Source organism: Papilio polytes, unplaced genomic scaffold, assembly GCF_000836215.1.
Source record: "Papilio polytes unplaced genomic scaffold, Ppol_1.0 DF823731.1, whole genome shotgun sequence".
Classification (NCBI taxonomy): Eukaryota; Metazoa; Arthropoda; class Insecta; order Lepidoptera; family Papilionidae; genus Papilio; species Papilio polytes.
In genome coordinates, this window is record NW_013525473.1 from 2,975,693 (window position 1) to 2,996,519 (window position 20,827).

Here is a 20,827-nt window from a genome sequence, read left to right on the forward strand (position 1 = left end):
AAATTTATTTTATAGAGTACTATCAATATTTGATAATATTAAACAAAATCCAACTTATAACATAATTTTTATAATCTAAACTATCACAGTTCTCTTACGATATAAAATTAATACAACTAATGTAGAAAATAAATCGTACATAATGCCGCAATTTTTAAATATCATTACTTCGTAATATTAAGTAAGAAGTCGCAGTAACATGACACTTTAGTCCAATGACGTCACTGAGAACGTCCACTAGAAGTGGAACATGGAAATCATTACCAATCATCGAATACAAAAAGTTATGTTATTCTGCACGCATAATATATAAACCAAACTTAAATACACTAGATAAGTTAGATTTCTAACAGAGATTGCTTTGGTGTCGGCGATCGCGATTTCTCCGGTGTCTTTATATCGAGGACAGTCATTTCTTCACATCTGTAAATAGAAACTTATTCGTTATTTTTTATATATGTGAATCCAGATTTATTTTAATAGACCTCTTTTATAAAGCTCCATAGGACGTAATACGCTTAAAGCAAAGAGGTTGAACTTCGTAGAGCAAGGCCTTTGGGAGTCAGAAGTCTGGTACTAACGGTAACAAAAGTAGATTTGTATGGTTTTTTATTATAAATTTAACATCCGGTTAACTGTAAGTATAACTTTAACTATTCAAACTAGAAATCAAAACTTGTATGTACGTTATTTACGAACTTAAATCGTAATACAAAATTCAAGGTGGCGTACATTTTATGATTTACATAAGTTCCTATTACTTAATTACTTACAAACAACTTGTGTTAACGTTCATATTAACCGCTTCATATAAGCGCTCCCGAGAGACGCTTCAGAATAATGTTGAACGAGGAAACCAAATTAAGGCCATCGAGTCCCATATCGTTCACATGCCATATTGTACATTATACACGTACCAGACTGTATACCCCATTTTACTAATATTATAAATGCGCAAGTTATGATGTCTGGATGTGTGTTAGAGTTTGTAGTATAAAGTGGTGAACGGATCTCGATGAAATTCGACATAGATTTAGAGGCTAGTCTGGAAGAACACATATACTCGCTTTTCATTTTTCATTTTCAATTCCATGCGGAAAGTCGCGGGCGAAAGCTAGTATTAAAATAATTACTTATATCTTTTATAATATGGACAAAGCGGTTATACCAAAAGTTCTCCTAGATTACAAATCATCACTTTACTGTTTTAATTCCATAGACGTTATTTTACTTCACTTTAATTACTCAAATGTCTCCCAGATTACAAAAACGTTCAGAAAAAGTAACAAAGCTGTAGTAATTTTTGAACATACTTGTCGTCAGCGGAATGCGCGGCGTTGTAGAAGACGTCAGGTAGAGGGGAGTCGTGCTGGCTGAGTAAGGAGCTGCCGGCGCGTGCGTGGTGAGGCCCGTGCGTTGCGAACGGGGAGAATGGTGCCGCAGCTCGTAAGGCTGCTAGAACGAGCAGTAAGCCACCTACAAAGAGAAAATGCTACTAAAATATCTAGCTTACCTTTTATAGCTTTGATAGATTCTTTTGAATCACATCTGTTTGAAATATTCTACCACCAGTAGAAGATTTACTAACTAATACAGAAGAAATACTACTAAAACGTCAAATTCTAGCTTGACTTCGATACATTATATTTTCTTCAGCTTCCTGTCCGTCCGAAATCTAGACCCGTAATAAAATACTGTATAGTGTAATTGGTGAATGTTTTGAATAGGCGAATTGTAAAGCACTAGGGTAATTTGCTATGAGCTTTTAAGCATGGCACCAGCATTTTAAAAAAACATTACGGATAACTACCAACGTTTGCCTGGCTATTCTTTAAAATATTTACCACGGTAACTAGCTTCATATCAGAATATTTATTTGAAACTCAAAGAATTTTTTAATTATGCCAGCGGCTAAAATTAAAAACCAACATACCGCTTTCCACTACGAGGTACTTTTAGAACAATTCAAATTTTTAAAACCCATGACAAAAGTTAAAAGCTGTCCAAACAAAATGTAAAACTATGTTTGCTATGTCCCAGTCTTTTAGACGTGTTTTTTGCTAACAGCGAGCCATCGTTGTTTAAAAAAAACTCAACAAGAACTTCCCAGTATGCGGTTTTTATATGAAAATGCTGCATAATTTCCCACGATTCATTTTTCTATGAAACAAAAATGTTACTTTCTAATAAAACAAAATAGATAAACAGAAACTTATTAGAAATACACCATACTAATATTATAAATGCGAAAGTTTAGATGAATGGATGGTTGGATGGATGTTTGTTAGAGTTTGTACCCTAAACGGCTGAACGGATCTGGATGAAATTTGGCATAGATTTAGAGATAGTCTAGAAGAACATATAGGCTACTTGCTTTTGTTTTTTTAATCCCACGCGGACGGAGTCGCGGGCGGAAGCTAATTATTCTATAAAGAATAGACGTTAAGTTACTGTTTTTTTAACGATATTAGTATAACTATAAAATACACACATTAAATATTCATATCGTCCGTAGCATAGTTAAATAATATGCTCCATATTCTTTTATCTACATATTTTAATTGCATTCTCAACATATCCTCACGATATACTCATTCGTTGTAGAACCAAGATAACCGCATACCTCTAGATCAATTTAGACTTTTTATTAAATACTAGCTATCACCCGCGACTACGTCCGCGTGGAATTAAAACAACAATATTGAGTAGCCTATGTGTTCTTCCAGACTATCCTCTACATCTACAACAAATTTCATAGAAATCAGTTAGGCAGTTAAGGCTACAAACTTTAACAAACATTAATCCATCTAAACTTTCGCATTTATATTAGCATCAAGTATGATTACACTTATGTCTTAAATAATAATACATATATTTTAATAGCCATACATAATGTAGAGATAGTACTATTGGCGTGTCAGTACTGGAGATTTGCCATTAGCCGGAATACCCACATATTGGCGACGGAAGAGATGTTCAAAGGTGATCCTTATTTATTTCAATCGCGTTATCTCAGTTCTTTCGTCAATCAATCTTACTTCTTACAAATATAAATAAGAAAGATCACATCGATGGATGGATGTTTGTTAGAGTTTGAAACCTAAACGGTTGAACGTACCTCAATGAAATTTGGCATAGCCATAGAAGATAGTCTGTAAGGACACATAGGGTACTCACTTTTTTTAATTGCACACGGACACGCGTCTGAAAGCTTATTGTAAAAGGCATCTTATTACATTTTATTTTTAAACTTTAGGAAGGAAATTTGTTTTGAAGTAAAAAGTACGTTAAGATCGTTTAAGTGGATCGGCCTCGTTTGTGGCTGTTACTTTTTATTCGAGGAAAATTCGCGTGTTGGCAACAGCTTCCAATCTCTTCTTAATGTAGCTGGCCGCAACTGTGTCATGTGTCTATCGTGAATGACTTTATGCTATTTCCCGTACAAGCTTTATACTCGGTTTTTCGCGAATTTTCGTGACTACTTTCCTTTCTTTACAAGTACAAAAATTAATAAATTTAACTTTTTATTTTTATTCGTAGCTTATTTATGGGCGGCTTCCCAGCTTTAGTAACCATTCGATAGTGATTTGCTTCGACAACTTTATGAAATGCGCTTCCGAAATACGTAATTTGAGTTTTAATCCGTTGAAACACAGGCCAATCTAGCGATAATGAATCACTACGTAATGATAAATTAATTGGAGACTTCAGCAACCGAGCATTAATAGAATGTATTTTAGCCTGGACAACAGTTCTTATCAAGTATAGCACACTGATTTTTATACATTCCTTTACCTGAAACAGCAGCAAGGACTGTCAGATTAGCAAACAAGATGGAGGTCGCGGCACATGCGTAGAACGGAGCGCGCGCACGACCACAGGACCACCTCGTGAAGTCCCAGCAACGTAGAGACAGCGTATACTGTCCACGCCGGCACAGCAAGTCCACGAACAGTGCAGCTACCCACATCGTCTCCAATACGAAGACAAGAGCTGCGCCAACTCTATACAAAATGTTTGAGTTATTTATCATTTAAGCATGTTTATTTTTATACTATTACAATGTGTCGTGAGCGCAGCTTATAGCAGATCTCTGTTATCTAAGAATTGAATATAGAGATACAATGATGTCTTCCATTCTAACTAAGTAATTTTAGACCCGAAACAGTTATGTAGTATTATAGACTAGTTGGAAAACTTTAAAATGATTCAATTTAGGTATCCAGGTCTATAGAGAAAGTAGCGCAATTCACTTAACTTCATTTTCATTCCATTCATCGTCAGAAGTTCAAAAGTAAGGAGTTTTACAACCCTACCGGAGAAATGTTCTCACATTTCATGAGGCCTCGTAAAAAGTTTTCACACATTGCATGCTAAATATTGATGACTTAAGTTTGTCGCTAACATTTATACCGGATAAAATGTAAACGAATGATATATAAGTACAAGATTTATAAGAATTGTATATCAAATTATTCTAGTAACTGTCGAAAACAAAACTAAGTACATTTATTGCATGTATTTTCTCTCTAAACCATCTAAAAACATACAGATAAATACACTAACGCAAAGTTCCGTATCTACACTGGAATTGTAAAAGAAACAACAGGTACTTTCTCGTTTGAATTCCAGGTTAATGAACACTATACGTAAGGATCCTGCTAACGAGCCTTGTTTCTAAGCTCGGAGCGGCGCGCACATAAAACAACGCCCTAGACGTCACAATATAGCCTCAAACACGTCAAAGTTACTTAAATAGGTGTTTTTAACGCGTCCCTCAACACCGAGATGAAAAGAAAACCTCCCTTTTTTATTACCATCCAAAATTTTGTCGCGCCAAATTTAATGTTTCGAAGTTATAACAGTTTCGAGCAGATGAACATTTTCCTCAAATAAATTTAGCTTTAGGCAAATCTTACAGGATTGTACTTACATACAATCATATTACGTAACTACCTATACCATTTTTTTTTGGAATTCGAAAATTTAAATATTACTTTGACTCCCCAGAGTGCTATTTGAACAGAGAGATTAAATTTGTTTATCCTAGAATCGGACACTTAAGAATCATACTAATATTATAAATGCGAAAGTTTAGATGGATGTATGAATGTTTGTTAGAGTTTGTAGCCTAAACGGCTGAACGAATTTCGATTAAATTACGTACAGATGTAGAGGACAGCCAGGAAGAAGACATAGGCTACTCACTTTTTTAATTCCACACGAACGGACTCGCGGGTGAAAGTTAGTATGTAATAAAATTTTTAATAATCTTAATCAACTACGTTTTATTTTTTTACATTGATCTTGTATGCTCTTCAACTTACATGTGACCTACTACGCGAGTGAAATACGGATAACAAGTGCCACATTAAAGCAAAAAAATTATTGATATTTCTTGTAATTGTCATTAAAAATAATGAATACAGATGAAAATACTTACAAGAAGCCCGGCGCGACTTCGTACCCGAGCACCATTAGTTCTGCTCCGGCACCGCTGAGAACTGCAATGGTCATTATTTGACTTTTTTCATTAAATTACCAAATTATAACTACTTATTATAATAATTTTTCCTACACATCTAATTAGGTATCTCCTTTCTACTAAAATTAATTTCTCACGAATATTATTCACTAGACTATTTTAACTATCGTTTCAAAAATTTTAAGCTAACATAAATATTTACTTTATCAAGTAAAGTTTCGAACAGATGTTTTTATACTGCAGAGTTATTTCAAGAGAAATGTTGAAAATATTACAACTTCTGCTGAGTTAAAACCATTTTTCACGTTTCTCAAACAATATAATTTAACTGACACTTTAAAAAAATTGCACGTAAGTGCTAATTGTACAGTCTGATTTTGGTTAAAACTGGATGTGTGTTGAGGGCATTACCACGTTGTATCAATTTCGTACAACAAATTGTGTTTTTTCCTAATGACATCGTGTAGCGCTGACTCTTCCTCAAAGCTCTCATATATGAAAACATCGAAAAATTGAAATATTAGACTATAAAGCCCGCTTATTCTCCATTCATTTCGATACCGATTGTCTTTTATCATTATAAATAGGTTATTAAATAAAAAAAAATTAATGTGTCTTCTCAGTACTTTGAATATTGTAAGGTATAACACAAGAACATTTTATGTAAGAATGTTTTAATTATACGCATCTTTAATTTATTCGGTAAATAAGATAACACTTAGAGCTGTGATCACAACCTATTTTAAAATTTTAAGTAAGAATACATTTTTGATGGTTCAACATCTATGAGAACGTGTGTTAATTATTTTTAATATCAAAAACCAAGTATGAGGAAGTATAAATATCCCGCTAGTCTAATTTTTCAATGAAAATATTCGTTATCAGTTGAATGTACATACGTGTTGTATAATTTATCAATGTACATACAAACGTAACGGCAATTGCAAACAATTGATATCGTTCGTTAAGATCGATTGCTCTTGATGATATATTAGTAACAGGGCTTAATAGGGCTGTGGTATGATGCGTTTAATATGCCAAAATGTACATATCTATACTATTATAATAAAGCGTAAACACACACTTCTTTGTTGCCAGCAAGGTGTCAGCAATCACAGCATATTTTCGAATAACTCTTTTTTAATAAAAAGCCCTACACTTACGTCAGGCTTTAGGCTATATATTTTCACGCCGTTAAACTTAGGGGAAAATATTTTGGATAAAAACCCTAATGTAGGAAAGAGACCATAAGTTGTTGCCAACATCAAGGAAGCAAGGTTGCCCTGGTTCGACATCATGTCATGTCATTATGACATTTGCAATTGATAATTTGACAAATGTGAACAATAAAATGAAATTTTTATAATTTTATGCGGATGAAGTCGCATGGAAACAGGTAGTAAAATATAAAATCTAAAGTTTTACACATCATACTGTCCTTTACCCTTTAGGCAAAGTATATACTACCCATCTATGTATGGGTCGTATATATATAATGCTACTATATATACATCTATGGATGGGTAGTATATATAGTAGCATTTTTAAACGTAACGGGGCATTTTAATCTTTTTGTATCTGTATTTATGTTTTCAAAAACGTTTAAAAATGCTTCCTAGAGACGTTAATCAATGTATTTAGTGCATCGGGAGATGTTATTCTCTTTCCGGTTAGATCAATGAGTTTTAAATTCCGTAAACGTTTCTCCTATATATAAGAGTACTAATGACATCAGATTTACGAAGCTGACCCAGCCTTAATAGGCGATTAGTTCCCCTTGTATAAATACCTATGGGAAAACTTTATATACATTAAAACTAAAAGGTTTATTATACTGCAATAAATTAATTATTATGCACTCCTTAATTCTACAACAATAATTATGACAAGTTTTCCTGCTAGCTGACGAGACCTTGACAATTTATGAGATGTAACAATAAGCATTGCTAGACAAATATTAAATATACATACAATATCGAGGGAAAAAAATATCAATTCTATTTTACTTATCCGTCAAGAAAATGTTAATTTATTCAATGTTTATACAAAATACTTTTACGTACAAATTACGCACGTCACAATTACGTAAAACACTTTTGTATGTGATCTTACATTTGAACTTAGTGAATAAAAAACTACACAACGTATGTATGTCAATCGCAAAACCAAATGTTAATTTTTTTTCGGTCAATTTAATTCGGGTTCAAAATACTTGTATTTCATTTTAATCCTCTTTGAACAACAAGCCCTCCTACATGTCTATGTAAAATAAAATTTGAAATAAATAAGGAAGATTTGAATAACCCTTCACCCGTAAAGGTTGGTTTAAGCGTAGACAGAAATCACAAAACTATAGTTTGGCTTTAAATCCTTAAGTTACTTATACAACTAAATTCTGGAACGTCGTTATAAGTTAATGGTGAACTGCATATATTTTAATAGTCCTTATATACTAATAATAGTAGTAAATGTTTTGTCCGATAATCGAACTTCCGACCGACAAATTGTAAATGGGAGGAAGCTCAGATAATAATGATAATTGTAATTCATGTAATAATGTCTAGTTAAGTTTGAAAATTAAATTATTTTCTGATTGACTATAATTTTTCTCATAGATTGTGCCGATTTTTGAATTTATTGTACGTATTTAAAGAAATCATTGATTAAATGTTTATATGAAAAAAATTAAGCAATATAGATCTTTTATTAACAAAAAAAAAGGAAACTCGTTCAAACTGAAATTTAAAGTATTTTGATCGCTATATACTTACCAACAGCAGTAATAAGGCCCCATAATCTTGCCAACGGCTGCAACAGCACCCATAATCTCAGTGCTAAGGATTTCTTCGGCGTAGGTACCCTTATTGATGGACTCCTTATTGATATGTCTTGTGACTCCGGCTCACCCGCATCACTACGAATTGGCTTTGATGATTCAACACTCATAATTAATGTTAAACGCACCACGAAATAAATATTTTACATCACACGAAATAATTCACCCTTTTAGACTTAAGATAACTTTCACTTTTATATACGCAACCATATTAAAAATAACCAAGTTAATATACAGTCCTATTATTTTGTAATAATGTTAATTATTTAGAGTACAATACTACAAACGTTTTTTGTTGTTGTTTATCAACTTTAAACTTTGTAACTAAATGCATCAAACGTGTGTTTATCTAAAGTTTGGCCGATTGCCCAAGTACTGAAATATCGCACTGCCTTGAAACTTTTTATAACCATGTCAATTATTATATATTAGCTTTAAAATAATAAGAACAATGTTCTGAATATCAATATGGAGTAACAACATATTTAAAAACTTTATAACACAGTTTTTACAAATGATTATATTCCCCGATATTTTGGCGCGCAAACTGTTACGACGTAGACACATGCATATGAGTCCGAGCGCTGTGAGCTACTGAATTTTAGTTGAGGTTGAGTGATGAAGTTGATCTCAACTCAGCGTACTAGATCCAGCCTCATGCGAGGGATAGAACATTTTTTAGTTTCTAATGTAATAGATATTTATCGTAATTGTTAACCTATCCATATAATTAGGATTATTACGCTCTACTTCGAATACATTCACCGATATTAAAATAAAACAAATTAGTTAAAGTTAATTATTCAAAGCGGCACAAACCTACCATCTAACATATTTAATTAAGGAATAACATTAATATTGTTACAATACGGTAGCACATCACTGTTGTTGAGGAACTTGAGGCAGCAGGAAGATTGTCTCGTCATTGGACACATATTTAACATAAATATATGTTTATGTAAGCCTGCATAAACCTGCAACAAATCTCATTAAAAAGTGTATTTTATGGATGAACTAAAATGCTTCTATTTGGTGCTTGGAGGAAAAAAAAGATAGCTTCTACTATTTCCGTTCCATGTCTTTTAATAACTTTAAACTCGCAACCTACTCTTTATGCGATTGCCATACGAAACCAAGAAATGAGAATTCGATTGTCTCTGGTTCAACCCAAGCTCCTCAAATCGGCCATTTTGTAAATTGATAATTGTCAAAAGTTGGTGGTTAGTGTAGTTATCTGAAGTGTTTAAAAATATATAAACTGTTAATTGTGAATATTAAATATATTGGTTAACTTTAAGAAAAGTATTTTCTTAATACTTAAAAATGCAGTCAAGTAGTGGTGCGAAAAATCCGCCTTGGGCGAGATCAAATGTGAATACAAACATTACCGGCTTAAACCCGCAAATAATGGATCCCAACTCAATGATGACACAACAAGGCATGATGCCTTTTCAACAAACACAAACAGTATTTAATACTGGCATGATGCAAGCTCAAAGTGGTATGGGAATGCCGATGGCAGGACAAATGCAGATGAATCAAATGACTCAAGGTCAAATGTACCCGGGCAATGTTGTTGCGTATCCAGCACCACGTGGTATGAACGCGGGTTTGTATCAAAACGCCCAAAGTAATCAACCACAACAGGGAACTGAACAGCGGGTATTTACGGGCACGGTCACCAAGACTCATAATGACTTTGGTTTTGTTGATCATGATGTTTTCTATCAAACATCTGTTTGTGCAAAAGGAATTATACCTAAAGTTAACGATCGGGTGCTAGTTGAAGCAACTTATAACTCCAATATGCCTTTCAAATGGAACGCTACCCGTGTGCAAGTTTTGCCAAAGTCTAATCATACTCCGAAATCGAATCCTCCAAAATCTAGTTCATACAATGCTGTGCCTCCACCATCGTCTAAAAAACCTATGCCATCACGACGTGACGACCGACCGTCTCGCAGAGACGACAGGGTAGGTGTACTACTTATTTACCCTGTTAAACTCAGTTTTTACATCTAAAACATAACATCGAAAAAAACGAATTATTAGTGATTTATGAACAGAGAAATTTAGCCACAACACTAGTACTAACATATTTTGTTTATTTGTAATTTTAGAAACGTTCTCGTACAAGGAGTCGTTCACGGTCACGCGAACGACGTGACAGCCGCAATCGTAGAGATTCACCACCACGTAAACGCCCAGTTGTCCATCAGCCATCACCCGTGAAGTATGTTCGAGTTCCGCGAATGCCGCTTGATATGTAAGTTATGTTTATTGTAGATAAACTTATAGTTTTCATTTAGAAATCATCCAGTGGACGCAGTCCAATGTTGAATTTTGATTATTAACCTTTGGTGTAATAATTAAAATTCAACAGTTTTAGTATTTCATTCTTATAACAAGTTGTCTCTTACCTTTGCAGTCAAAAAGCTGATGTACCAGGTTTATCGCAAAGGTATACAAATCTATATATACCTTCAGATTTCTTCAATGCTTATGTAAGATGGGGAGAAACATTCCCACCTCAAGCACCATTTTCTTTAAATAATCCATGTTCATATCACATTATGAGCAGAGAAGCGGAAAATCCAAACCATAATGATACTGTTTTGGAACCTCCTGATTCAGATTATAGATTTTCAGCCAAGGTTAGTAAAGTTATTACAGAATTAATGTTTTTTTCTTGTAAGTGCCGTCATCAATGGATTAAACATGATGAACATTATCAAAAATCTTGGTAATTCTTTAGCATGAAGAAACCTAATAAAATTTGTTATTTCCAGTGACTTACACAGTTGTTATTTTAGCCTCATGAACTTTCTTGTATTGTGATTATAAGAGCCTTGGCTCCGAGTGGAAATAGGCTCCTGCCTATCCCAGGGGTCCTTGGGATTTGATAATTTATAATTAACTAGAACTATTATTTTAGGTAATGTTGATCAGCATGCCAACTTTGGAATCACTTTATCAGAAATGTGGTCTAACAAGGGGAGATGATAAAGATAAACGGGTGACAAAATCACCGTTGCATCCGACGCGATTGATCAAATTCCTTGTAGGACAGAAGGGGAAAGGAGGTGAAAATTTTGCAATAGGTGGTCCTTGGAGCCCTTCATTAGATGGTGACAATCCTCAGTCAGATCCTGGAGTGTTGGTCAAAACTGCCATACGTACATGCAAGGCACTTACAGGCATAGATTTATCCTCCTGTACCCAATGGTGAGTGTTATCTTCTTAAATTACTGGTGTTCCCTGAGTCCTGATTTTTGCAGATCATTTTAAGAGGTAGTTATGGATAAAATGCCACAAGTAATTTGTTTTATGTTCTTTGAGTTGAATTGGTATTACTTGTAGTTTTACCATAGCTATCTGTTGAATGAATCATAGTACAGCACACATTCATTTTGTGAGTACGGAGTTCGTACATCGCGAATGGCGAATGGCGCAACTAATCGGCTGCAGAGATGTACTAACAACAGCAGTTTGTTGACTCTCGTACGGGATGTGCCGTGTCTATGTCAGGAGTCAGTGTTCGCGTATTGTGAGTATGCATAATACAATTGAATTACCCGCGCAGGTACCGAATGGTGGAGTTTTACTACTGGCGCGAGGGCGGCGGCAAGTCCCGACTCGAGTGTGTGGTGTTGTTCCTGCCGGACGTGTGGTCGGCGCAGCCGTCGCGTGGCGACTGGACGTCGGTTCAGGAACGATATAAGGCCGCGTGCGACGCGACGTTACGTCGGCTCGATGGCGACGAGCCGCAGCCGGAGCCGGAGCGCCAGGGCGACGCGACGGCGCAGAGCGGCGAACATTCAGCGGAGAAATCACAAATTGTTTGTTCTCAGTTTTGTTTGGTTTTGTATCCGGCTGCGCGCATCTTAACGGACGGAGACGGACCCGCGCCAGTTGCCGACACTACCGTAGGACCGGCGTCGGCCGGAAATCGACACGCTCGATTATCTACACACCACTCGCAATCATCTCATTAATCTTATTTTTAGAAATAACCTTTTATAGATAATTGAGTTTTATGTTAATTTTCCGAAATCATTTTAAACACCATCCCTCATATTGCCTTAAGACTTAACTTCTTTTTACCATTTAGATTGACAGTGACGTGTTTTTAGGATGCATCAAGCTTTGATGATACCACAATAACAATTGATGAGAACTATGAGGACTATGAACTGAAGCCAGAGCCAACGCACTATTCGAATATTAACTTGCGTAGTCTAACTGTGGAACAGCTGAAGCAGGAACTACAAGCTCGGAATGCTAGCAGCACAGGTAAAGTTTTGTATTTACTGCATTATATAAGACTACAATACATATTTCTACATAATAAACGAGAAAAGATATAGAAATGATCACAAACAAATTATTCCTACAGGTCTCAGAACTCAATTGATGTCTCGTTTGTCAAAACTTCTTAAAACTGAAAAAGAAAAAGATGGTAATGAAGAGGATGTTATGGAGCTGGAAGATGACGAAGCAGAAAATAAAAAGGAAGACGCAGAACAAAGTGAGAATGAACAACAGGAAGAAGAAAATGACACAAAAGCAGAGACCCAAGTGGAGAACACACCAATAACACAACAAGAAGACAATAAGATTAAAGATAATCCTGAAGAAATTGAAGCTCCAGAAAAAAAGGAAGAAAAACCCAAAGAACCAAAAACTGAGAAAGAATTGGAGGAAGAGAAGAAAAAGGTATTGACAAACAGATGTTTAAGAAAACACATATAAATAGTATAAAAACAGTGAGTAATGTTTTCAATAATTACCATTTTAGCTAGAGAAGGAGAAACAAGCAGTTAAGGTGCGGTTTGAGTTGCCGTCTACCCCACATATTATTGTACACCCGTCCAACACAGCTAAGAATGGCAAGTTTACTTGCAGTGTTGCTACACTATCTCTGTTATTGGATTACAGAATTACAGACAATAAGGAACATAGTTTTGAGGTAAGTTTTGTTTAATTCGATTCTGTATTGACAATAAAATTTAACCCAAAGACACTTTACAAGTGTCAATAAACAATAATTGGTCTAAAACTTTTATAATATTTGCTAAAAATTAAATTCAACTAATATGTTATTTCTAAATTAAAACCCTTACATTCTGTTTAATTAAATCATTAAACATTTTCAGTTATTTGTATTTGCGGAGCTGTTCAATGAAATGCTTATGAGAGATTTCGGTTTCTACATATACAAAACTCTTTACACCTTACCCGAAAAAACTGAGGATGCAAAAGACAAGGAAAAGACTGATGACAAAGCGGAGAAGAAAGACGAGAAAAAAGCAGAAGACAAAAAAGATGACAAGAACAATGACAAGGATAGAAAAGATGACAAAGGCAGAGATTCCAAGAGACGTGAAAGAAAAGTAAGTTTAAATTTAACATTTTGGTTAATCAATAACATTTTTAATATAAATTATCAACATTTGCTTTAATTTACACTTGTTTATGGTCTAGTTTTTAATTATGTATTTCACTTAGAAATAGAATATAAAAATAATATAAACACATATTACCAATATTATAAATAATAGGATAATAAATAATAATAAGATTAGCTGGATAGATGTTTGTTAGAAGGTATCTAAGGAATGGCTCAAGAGATCTTAATGTCACTGATGTAGAACAGTCCGGAAGAACACATAGACTACTTACTAAGTTTTTTATTAATCCGCACGGATAAAGTCACGGGCAAAAGCTAGTTTATTAACAAAAGTTGAATATTTGAATATATTTTCTTGTTTGTTCAAAACACAACAAAGTTCACTTGTACATTTATTCACTTACACCTATGTATTAAATACATTATGTTTTTGTCTAGCTTCTCCTATAAAATATTACATGAATAAATAAAAGTAGATGCAGTTAATTTACTTATTTTTTAATTTCAGGATTCTCACAGTGATGATGAAAGAAGTAGTTCACCAAAGCGCAAGAGTCGCGGAGTGGACTTGCCTCCGGACCCCTACCTGCTGCTGTCCCTGGTCTACTTTGACACATCTCGCTGTGGAAACATCTCTAAGAAGGATCTACAGAATCTGTTCATGAGCCTCGGCTTACAACTGTCAAGGTCACAGATACGAGCTATATTAGAGAAAGTCTGCATAAAAGATACATTTAGCTACAAGTAAGCCTTTTTTTGTTAATCTGTTGACACTATACTAATGTAATAAAGTGTAAACAACACACTTCTCTGTAATGTAGGAAGTCAGCAATCACAGCATCTTTTTGGATAATACTTTTTTAATAATAAGCCCTACACTTATGGCAGTCTATAGGCAATATATTTTCACGCTTTTTCATTTAGGAAGTGAATAAATTGAAAAAAACCAAACAATTAAGAATTACAAAAAAACAATAAAGTAAGGTTTATAATTTAAATAACAAATTTCCATGGCGAGGAAGCTACAGGGAAACTAGTATTTTCATATTTCTGCATAGAATAACAATAAATAATAATACTCAAAAGGCAAACAACAATCTGTTTCGAAGTTTTTTTATTGATTTGTTTTGTAATGTGTCTTTAGGGTACTAATACAAGCTATCAAAGACCTGGCTTCAGGCGGAGCTGGAGACGCGATGCAGGACTTGCCGCTGGACACGCCGGCTGCCGCCTGCGACGTGCCCACACATGTTAGTAACCTTTTTTTGGTATGGGGGAATCCTACTCCTCGTTTGCCCTCAGTTGCAATTTAAGTGTCTCGGGATCACCAATGGAATGCACCGGTACCTTCTTCACTGAGATTTCACTCATCCCCGGGGAATTGACTTTATTTAAATAAATTAATTTAGATGGATGAGTAGATGTTTGTTAGAGTTAGAAATCTAAACTTAAAATTTTCTTCGGATCTTGAAATTTGACGTAGATGTGGAGGATAGTCTGGAAGAATAGCTTTTCACGCGGACGATGTCGCTAGCATAAACTAAATGAAATTATGATGTTACTGAACTTTTCTTTGGAATCACGTCTATATTTCGTGTGTTTGTTTGCAGATTGCAGAACTAGAAGCAACTATTGCTGCGGGCAATCGCGAGCTACTGCCTGTGTTTGGTAAAGCAGTTGATCAAGAAGGCAAAGAGAAGTCTGTTACCGCAGATGTTAGTGATACAGGTAAATAAAAAAAAATCCAAAAAAACGAATAAATTGAAAAGCAAAAGATTATCTGTGGCTATGAAAATAAATGACAATTTGGATGATTTTGGTTTCCAAAAATATGCTGTCATATATTTTAATGCATTGTTGTTTTTAACCAACTTTCTAAAAGGAGGTTTTCAATTTGTTGCTTTTTTATTAATGTACAACGATAACTCTTTATGATGAATCAAATTAATAAAAATATAAATTAAAATTTACATGATTATTTTTTTGTTTGATGCGGAATAGCTGATATTTGGTCTCACTTTCAAAATAAAAAAAACTATCCCCTTGGATAAACAGATTGTGAATTTCAATTGAAAATGTTCACCTAGTATAATGCAATAATCTGTATTCGGATGCGCAGGTATCGTGGTGTACAAGTCGCGCGTGGTGGACGTGCGCGCGATGTCCGCGGGGGCGGCGCGCGCGGCGGGCGAGCGCGCGCGGCTGGAGGGCGCGCTGGCGGCGGCGCGCGCGGCGCTGCGGGCTGCGCGCGCCGCCGCCGCCTCCACGCAGCAGGCGGAGCGCGGCGCGCAGTCGCAGCTCGCCGACCTCGCCGCGCAGCTCGCCGCCGCCAAGGCCCGCCTCACCTCCCTCACTGTACGTCGCTATTTTGATACAAATCGTTACCACTATTCTTAAAATCTTTTGCAAATTATAAATGCAAAACTTTTGATATTAGAACCCAAACTGGTCGAATGAATCTCTGTGAAATTTGACACAGATGTAAAGGATTATTCCAGAGCGTCACCACGTGGAGACAGATGAGAATAAAGTTTCATCTGTCCCACCTTTTAGTCCCACAATCACCAATAAGGTAACAGATGGAACTGTTAAATAATAAAATAAGTTCTGACCATCCCTTAAAATGAAGGACGGACGAAACTTTTTATTCTCATCTGTCCCCGCGTGGGGACAGAGCAGATATGGTTTAATAATCCAATGGTAGGATTCGAACACTCGTCCACATGATCAAAAATCCCCTGTGGATTTTTGATGGTCACAATGGTCACAACTGTTTAACTTTTCCCTAAAGAGTCATATTGTAAACATAAATGATAATATAATAATTTAAACACATGATCGTAACAATCAGAACTATAGTATAAAGGACTTTTAAAATATCTTGAGCACTCAAGGTGATCTACTTGTGCAATGCTCTCCCCGCACCTGTGTTTCAGTACACCTAATTCATGTTTCCGAGCTGCCAACATATTTGAACACCTCTAATTGACAACTTATTAAATAACTTGCTTATATTACTTTTGTAATCGATATTTATATGATATGTATTATATAATTTTTACACTAATGTTTTATTTAGATAACATTTATATGTTTTGTGACAGGCAAGTTCAAAGATATTCCACTCAACATTAAAAAGTATTCAAAACAAAGTGGAGGCGGTTGTCAACATTAAGTATGATGATGACGATGATGTTGTCGAAATCATCAACGGACCTTCTAAGTAAGTCTTATTATAAATATTACATGAATTGTTCCCCACTGAAGGGGTCGGAGTCTACCCTAAGTTGGGGTGACTAGGTCTTAGTCAAACATGCTGACCCACTGTTGGCCAATTTCAAACATATCTTTGAATTTCCTCTCCGATATATGCAGTTTGCATCACAATGTAACTAATAAACTCAAAAACTACAGGATTTAATCATTATTTTTCTTAATTAATTACAACACACTTAACATTGCCTTAAGATTTTTTAAATTCTATATTGTACGGTGTAAACACCGCAAAAACATCCATTGTGCGGTGTTTACACCGTTATATGGTGGAATTTGTAGGCAACAGATAGACCTAAGATTCCTACTTGTTCTGCATGTTTAAAAAAATACTTTTTACAGGGAAGAAAAGGAAACAAAGGCTGAAAAAAAGTCTGAAGTTGAAAAGGAAAAAGATGTAAAATCTACAGACAAAAGTGATGTCAAAGTTGATGACAAGGTGCAAGAAAGTGTTGACAAAGACAAGGAAACTGAAATAACATCAGTGTACATGGATATCGATGACAGAGAATAAAGTTAAGTCGCAATAATTAATTAAAACATTAGAATTACAAAATAATTGAGATTTGTCATTAGTTTTAGTTAGGTACTTAAGTTTAATATACCTGAGTATTTTTAATTATTATATTGTAAATATAGATAGAAAATTGTCCAATTCGGTTCATATGTTCTTAATGTCTAATATCTTAAAATTACGTGGATTTCGAAAATGAGGTAAATCTACTGTCTAAACAACTTATTAGCGTAGGTTTTCACTGCCGAGTAGATTTTTATGAAAACATTGTTCTTTCATTATACGCATTAATGCAATATATCGTTAGTCAAAACATGTATCTAAATATATATTTTAGACCCTAAGTTCTGTCCCACCAAATTGTAAACTGTCTGATAACAATCCATCATGTAAAATATGTGATGGAAATATCGGATTTTGTTCCATTATCTGACAGTGTCGTCATTTTTAAGCTATCTGAGCGTCTCAGCCAGTGGACATGCAATTAATAACTTAAGACCTAACCGACAGAATAGAATTGGAAGGGCAGAGGAAATTGACCACTTCAGTTTATAAGGAGTCTGCTGTGTTCTGTATATAAGCGTGTATGTGATAACATTACGATATATAATTTTATTTTAAGCGGTTGTATGTGATTTAAGCAAGACTTTGTTTGATTTAATTTCCCAATAAAAAAAACTTCATAAAATCATACTGTTTTATTTAAATTAGTGTAGAGTCCTGAATGAACTATCCTTTATTCCTTTTATCAACTCTTTACTCTGTAAGCAAAATGTAGTTTTACTCCCCATTGCTGTGACTTAGTTGGGTACAAATAAAAGAAACATGTAATATAACTATTTACTCAGAATATAAATTGCCAACTTATAAGAATTAATTAATACTACACTATTTTGCAGATAACTGCTGTATAACTAAATATTTTTAAACTTCTATCATCTATAGATGTCTTCAATATTAAACAATATACTATAAAATAAATTAGTGTATAATAGAAATTGGACACCTCCAAGTTGAATGATGTTATAAAAGAAATGAATGACATATAGAACTTTCTGTTTTGGGTTCTTTTTGTACCTTCTTTGACCTACATACCATGTGGTAATGTTACTCTACTACATAAGAACATAAATAGTATGTTTGTATAATTTCAGTAAAATAATAAAAAAAAAGTTTAGAGTAATACGCAATTTCTTACTTACATTGATATCCTAAAGTAAGTAATTTCACTTAATTCTAAAAAGAAAAAATCAGATAATTTTTTTTTAATAAAACAGTGCTTAAGCTTAACATTTCTGCAAGCAATTTTTATATACCTTAAGAACTTATAATTACCATTTAACATTCAAATATTCCTAAGTATTCCTAAAAATAGTGCATTGTTTTCGAATGATTCCATACTAATAACTAGTTTTATTGTAAGTTATAATAACCTTATCTACTCGGGGTTCTATTTCATATGAATAATAATAAAATACTACCCTTACATATTACATAATACTAACTGTCATTTATTACTTTCACATACAATTTTTATGTATTTACGACCCAGGCAAGACTGTAGCACTGACTGGAATTATTTGGAAAATTTTTAAACACAAACAAAAATTTTATAATTCGATTTTTCTTTATCAACAATGCAAATACATCAAGTTCGTGGTATACTTTTTTTTCTCCACATTACATTAGATATTTCAGGGTTGACAACTTTCTATACTAGTGTTACGACTGGAAAGCTATAACACCTGGTTCACACAGGCCAGTTCAGTTGTAACGCAGGCTATCATGGATTGTATGAATTGGCGTTAGCATACACTAATCCAGTCCAGTGCTGGCGCGCTGTTACACGCAGGGCTCCACGTAGTTGCCGGGGAAGAGTCCGGTGACGCCGTCCATGACGCCCTCCCACCAGCCGTCGTCATTCTTCTTCAGCACGTAGATCACGGCGCTCTCCTGGAACGACAGCTCGTCCTCCTTGTCCGCGTAGTAGTCGTAGATCGCTACCACTGACGTACAATATATCATTATGCATTATTCATTTAAAACTGGCAAACTTTGAGATTAATGGATCGGATATTGGTGGCACCTACCCAATAGAGACGGAAATTATAAAATAAATACAAAATTAATTCAAAAAGGTTTCTCTAATCTGTAGAAACCCATTGTCAGTTTAAAACAAAAAAATAATGCACTTTCTTTACTAGCCTCCCCGTTATCAGGGACTAGATCGACGGCTGACGTCGCTTATGCAGATTAACAATACCAGACCCGGTGGACATAAGTAAAATGAAATAACAACTCACTAATAGATGGCAGCGCTTCTACCGGGCAAGATATCTTTGGGTTTATTCAGTTTTTATTTATTAAGGAGTCAAATACACAAAAGGCACAAGACACAAGGAAAAAAGATGTACCAACACATTCACACCAATGACAATATTACTTAACAATCTTTAACACATAATTTTATCATAAAGACAATGTTTATATTCAATGAATGGTCCCCTAATATAATCGTTTCCTCCCTAAGCATTGTTTTTTAAAGAATTGTTCTGAAAAATTAACCACCAAAAACCGAACTAGGTTGATATACAATAAAGATAAAACATATCAAAACATTACCCAATTTTAGTAGGAAAATATTGGGGTTTAATAAATTTGTATTGCTCTACCTTAAATCTTCGGTACTTCTAAAATAACATGAATTAATTTTTAATTGTTTTATGTTCAAATCAGTTTTACAAGTATGCATACTAAAAATTTAGCTTACTACTAACCTTTCTCAATGTAGTTCTTGGGCACCCAGCCCGGAAGGTCCTCCTCGTCAGGTACGATGGCAGGCACAGCGCTGGAGTACGGTCCTCCCATCTTACCCTGGAATATAAACAATATTTATGTACAGTCATGGAAATCAGCGGTATCCAGTGGAATAGTGGAGTAGTCTGGAAGTGTCCAGAAGTACTGTATTTCTTACAGGAGAAACTCTTACAAATAACTTTATTTATATAAGATAACATTAAATTACACATACATGGTTGGACAGCGTACAGTCAAGACTCTGCAGTGTTCCATTTACAAAAAAAAATGTTCTTTCTTCTAAGACTATTCCCATCTTTCCTAAACAAAACTAGATAGCATTCAGTTATGCACACGACGAAATAATAATAACCTCGCACCACTGACCGACATTTTTTGTACAGACACTCAAAACCCTATTGTTTCGCATAGTTTTTATGGTAGTCAGTAACCCCCATAATAGCACTAGTGTGTGTGTTTGAATGTATTTATGTATGTACATACGTGCGCGTG

At 34.6% G+C, this 20,827-nt stretch overlaps 3 protein-coding genes across 3 annotated transcripts in view; 1 reads left to right on the forward strand and 2 right to left on the reverse strand.

Annotated features, from left to right (window-relative positions):
- Nucleotides 1–111: 111 nt before the first annotated feature.
- On the reverse strand, nucleotides 112–9,079 carry LOC106103623. The gene is made up of 5 exons (XM_013283407.1): nucleotides 8,257–9,079; nucleotides 5,444–5,504; nucleotides 3,796–4,004; nucleotides 1,314–1,476; nucleotides 112–423 (listed from the first exon to the last, which is right to left on the reverse strand). Exons 1-5 carry the CDS (start codon nucleotides 8,429–8,431, stop codon nucleotides 339–341), a joined length of 693 nt encoding a protein of 230 aa, XP_013138861.1. The 5' UTR covers nucleotides 8,432–9,079; the 3' UTR covers nucleotides 112–338.
- A 414-nt stretch (nucleotides 9,080–9,493) lies between these two features.
- Nucleotides 9,494–18,206, forward strand: LOC106103621 (cell division cycle and apoptosis regulator protein 1-like). Its single transcript, XM_013283405.1, has 15 exons — nucleotides 9,494–10,295; nucleotides 10,442–10,587; nucleotides 10,750–10,975; nucleotides 11,257–11,546; nucleotides 11,905–12,160; nucleotides 12,455–12,614; nucleotides 12,718–13,037; nucleotides 13,120–13,290; nucleotides 13,478–13,714; nucleotides 14,240–14,475; nucleotides 14,876–14,981; nucleotides 15,342–15,459; nucleotides 15,851–16,086; nucleotides 16,836–16,954; nucleotides 17,347–18,206. Exons 1-15 carry the CDS (start codon nucleotides 9,645–9,647, stop codon nucleotides 17,516–17,518), a joined length of 3,444 nt encoding a protein of 1,147 aa, XP_013138859.1. The 5' UTR covers nucleotides 9,494–9,644; the 3' UTR covers nucleotides 17,519–18,206.
- Nucleotides 18,207–18,346: 140 nt separating this feature from the next.
- LOC106103479 (abl interactor 2) overlaps nucleotides 18,347–20,827 on the reverse strand; it is a 4,755-nt gene continuing 2,274 nt past the window's right edge. The window contains exons 7-8 of the mRNA XM_013283260.1: nucleotides 20,296–20,392; nucleotides 18,347–19,524 (exon numbers count right to left, since the gene is read on the reverse strand). Of these exons, the coding sequence (XP_013138714.1) occupies nucleotides 19,361–19,524; nucleotides 20,296–20,392 (261 nt within the window). The 3' untranslated portion in view covers nucleotides 18,347–19,360. The remainder of the gene's footprint in view (nucleotides 19,525–20,295; nucleotides 20,393–20,827) is intronic.